The 6,612-nt window shown below is 41.3% G+C and overlaps 1 protein-coding gene across 1 annotated transcript; it reads right to left on the minus strand.

The window, feature by feature from the left end:
* Nucleotides 1-394: 394 nt before the first annotated feature.
* LOC132900980 (putative uncharacterized protein DDB_G0292636) lies at nucleotides 395-6,377 on the minus strand. The gene is made up of 4 exons (XM_060943390.1): nucleotides 6,160-6,377; nucleotides 4,009-4,088; nucleotides 2,433-2,708; nucleotides 395-520 (listed from the first exon to the last, which is right to left on the minus strand). Exons 1-3 carry the CDS (start codon nucleotides 6,173-6,175, stop codon nucleotides 2,433-2,435), a joined length of 372 nt encoding a protein of 123 aa, XP_060799373.1. The 5' UTR covers nucleotides 6,176-6,377; the 3' UTR covers nucleotides 395-520.
* Nucleotides 6,378-6,612: the final 235 nt, after the last annotated feature.

Raw genomic sequence — 6,612 nt, forward strand, 5'->3', positions numbered from 1 at the left:
AGCCCTGTGATGACCTGGCGACTTGTCCAGGGTGTACCCCGCCTTTCGCCCGTAGTCAGCTGGGATGGGCTCCAGCTTGCCTGCAACCCTGTAGAACAGGATAAAGCGGCTAGAGATAATGAGATGAGATGAGATGAGATGAGATGCGTGATATTTAGCCTCAGTGCGCATTTTGGATTTAAGTGTATGTGTCGCTTTGACTGCGTATAAAAAGGTAAAATGTCTCCACCATGTGGACAAAGTGAGAAGTGCACACTGAAAATCACACAAACACAATAAAACAGAAGAAATGAGAAGGGCAAATACTTTTTCACAGCAGTGCTAATACAAATGTTAGCTAAGTCCTCGTTATTGTAATAAGTGAAGCAAAAAAAAAAAAGAGAGCGAGACAGGGTTTTACTATCATTACTTTCATTTTAAATTCAATTACATTCTTGTAATTAGAAAAAGTTTGACATCATGGATTATATTTGGGGGAAATAAGAAAAGAAGAAAGAATTCCTTCTTCAGTCCCGTTTTCCTAAAACACAGAAAATAAAGGTCAGTTGTTAGACATCCTTATTTATATATTTGTAATAAATGTATCAAATATATTTAAATGCAATATATCAATGTTATTACTATTATTAGTAAAAATAATGATAGTTCTGTGCAAAAGTCTAAGGCACAGGTAAAAAGAAATGCTGTAGACCAAAAATGGCTTAAAAAATAAATAATGAAATGAAAACGTTTCCACGTTTAAAAACAAACAAACAAAAACAATAAGCCATAATAAATTAAAAAGTCAATATTTGGTGTGAGTCGACCCTTTGCTTTGCCACTTAATATTTTGGTGTCAAATTAGTTCTTAAATGTGTTTTTAAAACACAACAAAACATGAATTTGTCAGAGTTTTATTAAATTTCAGCACTGCCCAGTGGCAAGAAATTACTGCCATCTAACATTGACATCTAGATCTCGTGGCTTAATTCTGATACCAAGTTGAACACATGCTCTCACACACATTTATTATGAGTGGAGGGAAAAAAATTACATTTATTTATTTATTTATTTATACAAAACTAATTTGGGAGTACAAGCTGCTTTTTAAAAATCAAAATACTCAAAAATATATTCAGTATGCGCGTATAGTGAATTACATGGTTCAACAGGTTTTCACAAGTGTGTTGCTGAAACACACCTTTAAAGAAAAAGGACAAAGAAAAAATAATCTAGTTGGTCTCCTTTACAAACCTGTTTGCGTTAATTGTCAGAATCACGCCATATCCGACCTTTACAATCTTTACTTCAGGACACACCTGCACTTATAATAACCATAAAACTCATCCTTTGTATCTTTAGAAAGCTCACTTTCCTGTTTTATCTGACAAACAGAATCAAGGCCACATTCACTAAGTGCTCTTTTATTTTGCTTTGTATGATACAAGAATGCTAGCAGTGGTTTACCATCAGGATTTACCTGAAACTCAGCCTCAATTTACACTCGTTAGCATACATACTAAACTTGTATTGTGCACAATATAAAACTCTCTCAAAATCATGAGTACATTTAGGTCTCTGTTTCCTAATTACATTTTCCTTTATTATGCTAACTACGCTACATTACTGACAAAAAAAAGCAGATGTTAGATTTTGCCATTTATGTTTGTTGCATTTGATTAGTTTGCAAATTAAACTTACTTATCAAGCCCATATCAGAATAACGTGAGGCAGATGCTGTTAACATTTCTCTGTTTACAGCTAACACTTTGACTCAGACATAAAATGTCAAGTGAAACATACTTTCCTAACTCTGAAAAACTAAATAAACATGTCATTAAAGTCATGTGACTGAGTTTTCTGCCTGTATTTGCAAGCTAGCTGTGATGTTTGTAAAGCTAAGCAATATTAGCAGCTAGCAAAATCACAGCAGACATAACAGCTAATGGCTTTAGCTAATGCTAAACTCCTACAATGGGGAAAAACAAGCGAAGTGAGGAAAATCTAAGCGTCACATTTCTGAATTTTTTTTTTCTGTGTGGTAGGCTAAATACAGCTCCCTAGCAATGCTTTATCTGTGTTTAGCAATGTTAAAGACCACAAAACATAAAGCATAACACATGCCAAGAGAGATGGGGGGGGGGGGACCCTCATACTTAGCACCTGCTTATGGTTTATCCTGGGTAAACCATGAAATTTGCTGTACTGTCAGTTCCTGTGCTTAGCATCTTTGTGCATTCTGTCAGACTTATTGAATGTCATCTTGGACAAACAGCTAACTAGTTCCTTAGCTTGCAAATATGCATAGCTAGTTGCTAAATATAATTCTTCCTGGTTCTGCTTCAAATAATGTGTTCATTCTAGTAGCTAGTACACATTTCTTTGACCAAATGCTAGCATTTGGGAATTGATACATCACTGAGTCTGTGATGCAAGCGGTCAAAGGTCGTTACCTAATCCTCGTCACTGGAGCAGGAGGAGGAGGAAGAGCCAGAGCCGGGCCTCCCATGCCCCCTGTGCTTTTTGCCCTTTTTGTGCCCCTGGCCCCTCTTGTGCCCCTGGCCCTTTTTGTGCTCCTTGTCCTTCTTGTGCTTCTTGTGCTCCTTGTCCTCCTTGTGCTCCTTGTCCTCCTTGTGCTCCTTGTCCCCCTTGTGCTCCTTGTCCCCCTTGTGCTCCTTGTCCCCCTTGTGCTCCTTGTCCTTCTTATGGTCTTCAGATTTGTCCTTGTCCTGTTAAAGAGAGATGACAAATGTCAACATACATTTCATTTACCATCTCTAAAGGGATGTGTTGTAGCCATATTGTGCCACAGTACAGCAAGTGCTAATTTGCACAATTTGAATATTGTTATGGGATACTGTGTTATTTCTCACTGTGTTCTTTGTTAATATTTGGTTATATGTTTTTATGAAACCCATTCAATTTTTCCTCCATCTGTATTTGTCAGTTATGTGGCTAACTAACACCTTTTAACATGCTGTGAGCATGAGTTGCCAGTAAAAGTGCAAGTGCCCTACCAGGTCATCTTCAGCAATGCCACAGTGTTAGAAGAGGGATTCTGTGTTAGAAGTCGAGTCTGCTAGGCAGAGATCAAGTAGACAGCAGCTGGTGAGGCCAGCTGCAAATGGAGGATGGTAGAGGTTGGCGCGAGGTGTCCTGTTAGGACTAGCCAACAATGATGCCAGGGGGCAAAATTTTGAATGCTCTTGCTGGCTTCACAAGCTGAAGGGAAAGACTGGAGGTGCTGCTGAGCTGTACATCCTGGTGAGGCATGCATATTTTAGTTAGGCAGGCATACCTTGATGGGGCAAGCTTCACCTCTGAGGCAGAAAATACCTGCTTGTGGTGGGTATACCTTGGTGAGGCAGGCTTAACTTGGTCAGGGAGGCATACCCTGATGGGGCAAGCAAAACCTGTGAGGCAGAAGATACTTGCTTGTCGTGGGTATACCTTGGTGAGGCAGAAAATATTCGCTTGTGAGGGGCATAACCTGGTGATGCAGGCACACCTCTGTGATGCAGGCATACGATTGTGAAATGGGCATACCTTTGGGAGACAAGCATACTTGGGTGTGACAGGCATGCTTATGTATAGCAGGTTTACCCAGGTGTGGCAGTAGCCAACAGCAGCAGGGAAACAAAGACACATCCCTTGACAAGAAATATATAATAAAGGCAATTTACAGTTACATTTAGAAACCGGCTATTGATTACTCCCATTAATAAGGACCCATGGCTCTGACTTCCTCATCGCAGTTGGGGCATCATTCAACTTGAGTGATGGGACGTTTTTCATGAACTCAATGAAGATTCCTGAAACCTCGGGCAATATATAGGGCACAAGGATAACACAGGGTTGTTTTCAGATCAGACTGTCCAGCTGGTGTTTGAGTATTTTAGTAATTTTGTGATTTTTTTTCCATTTAACATTAATTAGAATTACAAAAAGGGAGGGGGGGGGTGGTATCACATGAACAGTTATTATTTTTACAGCACATTATCCAAGACTTTAAGAAACAATCAACCTCACCTTGTCTTTCTTCTCCCCAAATCCAAAGATCCCCTCGACCTCATTTGCCTGGTTCTGCTTCACTTGGTCATTATCCAAAGCTGAGGGTCAGAGAGAAAGTCAGAGTGTGTTAATTTATAAGTTAATAAATGGGTAAAAAAATATCTAAAAATATAGGGACAACTGCACTTTAGTGACAGTACTCTGTCATATCTGTTGATGAGATCTCGTGATGGGTATAATTCTTACATAAGGAGAGTGTGTGAAAAAACCACAAATTGCAGTAAATGACTTCAAATCGCCAAAATAAATCACAAAAGACCTTTCTTTCTTATTTTTAATGTTAATGCCCAACCCTAACCCACATCCAAATTGTTTCCGGTGTTACTGTCATTAAAGTGCAAACTACCCAAAATATTCATTCATTCATTCATTCATTATCTCTAGCCGCTTTATCCTTCTACAGGGTCGCAGGCGAGCTGGAGCCTATCCCAGCTGACTACGGGCGAAAGGCGGGGTACACCCTGGACAAGTCGCCAGGTCATCACAGGGCTGACACATAGACACAGACAACCATTCACACTCACATTCACACCTACGGTCAATTTAGAGTCACCAGTTAACCTAACCTGCATGTCTTTGGACTGTGGGGGAAACCGGAGCACCCGGAGGAAACCCACGCGGACACGGGGAGAACATGCAAACTCCGCACAGAAAGGCCCTCGCCGGCCACGGGACTCGAACCCAGGACCTTCTTGCTGTGAGGCGACAGCGCTAACCACTACACCACCGTGCCGCCCCAATATACAATAATGTTAAAAAAAAAAAGTTTGTATACCCCAGGACAAAGTCTCATCTCATCTCATCTCATCTCATTATCTCTAGCTGCTTTATCCTTCTACAGGGTCGCAGGCAAGCTGGAGCCTATCCCAGCTGACTACGGGCGAAAGGCGGGGTACACCCTGGACAAGTCGCCAGGTCATCACAGGGCTGACACATAGACACAGACAACCATTCACACTCACATTCACACCTACGGTCAATTTAGAGCCACCAGTTAACCTAACCTGCATGTCTTTGGACTGTGGGGGAAACCGGAGCACCCGGAGGAAACCCACGCGGACACGGGGAGAACATGCAAACTCCACACAGAAAGGCCCTCGCCGGACCCGGGGTTCGAACCCAGGACCTTCTTGCTGTGAGGCGACAGCGCTAACCACTACACCACCGTGCCGCCACCCCAGGACAAAGTAAAGAAATTAATTTCATTTATAATCTTGGAATGTGTTTGGTTTTGCATGTTATATTATGAGCAGGGCGGCACGGTGATGTAGTGGTTAGCGCTGTCGCCTCACAGCAATAAGGTCCGGGTTCGAGCCCCGTGGCCGGCGAGGGCCTTTCTGTGCGGAGTTTGCATGTTGTCCCCGTGTCCGCGTGGGTTTCCTCCGGGTGCTCTGGTTTCCCCCACAGTCCAAAGACATGCAGGTTAGGTTAACTGGTGACTCTAAATTGACCGTAGGTGTGAATGTGAGTGTGAATGGTTGTCTGTGTCTATGTGTCAGCCCTGTGATGACCTGGCGACTTGTCCAGGGTGTACCCCGCCTTTCGCCCGTAGTCAGCTGGGATAGGCTCCAGCTTGCCTGCGACCCTGTAGAAGGATAAAGCGGCTACAGATAATGAGATGAGATATTATGAGCACAAGTAACAAAAATAATGTATGATAAAACCTGATCAAACAAAGATAAACAGACACTTCAACAAATACATACATAAAGTCATTAAATAAGTAAGTTAATAAACGCTTAGGTAACCAAGTTGATAAAAAAAGTAAACATGTAAGCAAGCAATTTGGTAAATAAATACACAAGTAGGAAAATAACTATGCAAATAAATAAGTAGTCTAAATGAGTAATTAAGAAGTAATAAAGCAAATGAAGAAGTAACTCGGGGTGGTATATTTATAAGTTGATTTGGATTGTTTTCTTGTACGAATTATTATTATTTTTTTTTATTTTGATGAATACAGTTGTGATAGTTTATCAACTACAGTACACTACTAACACAAGGAGGGATCATAATAAAACTATTACAGTCAGCCTGCAATCTACGCAAAAGTGAAGTCCACAAACTACTACATATGTGTGTGTGTGTGTATATATATATATAAAATACCTGAGGCCAAATCCATGTTGCTTTTCCCTGAGCTCAGAGACGTTTCTTCAGTGCTGCTGTAGAGAAGTGATGTGAAACGAGATGAACAGAAACTCTGAACATGAACACTAACATGCGGAAATAAAAACAAACCGAATCTGCGACAGAGACTGAGGCTGTGTTCCAAATCACTTGGTGCACAAGTTCACCTTTATACTGGCACAAAGAGTTCGAGCTTCATCGCCTTTCTCACTGAACAGCTCGGAAAAATGAGTCGGTTCATGGAATAAACAGTGACTCCGAAATGATCAGTACAGGGAGCAGTTTTATGTGCCCTAGGTAGGGAGCAAGGAGCCATTTGTGATTCAGCCATTCAGATGGAAAAAAAAAAAATACACATTCATGCCCATAGTGGGCGCTCGGGCGCCGCCCTCCCAGATGTGGAGGGGAAAAAAAAAATATATATATATATTT

Source organism: Neoarius graeffei, chromosome 16, assembly GCF_027579695.1.
Source record: "Neoarius graeffei isolate fNeoGra1 chromosome 16, fNeoGra1.pri, whole genome shotgun sequence".
Taxonomy (NCBI): domain Eukaryota; kingdom Metazoa; phylum Chordata; class Actinopteri; order Siluriformes; family Ariidae; genus Neoarius; species Neoarius graeffei.

What these genes read in the sequence shown, in the direction of transcription:
- LOC132900980 (XM_060943390.1), bottom strand. An exon ending in TTGGGGAGAAGAAAGACAAG is followed by an intron (nt 2,709 to 4,008) that starts GTGAGGTTGATT and finishes TCTCTTTAACAG; the next exon opens with GACAAGGACAAATCTGAAGA.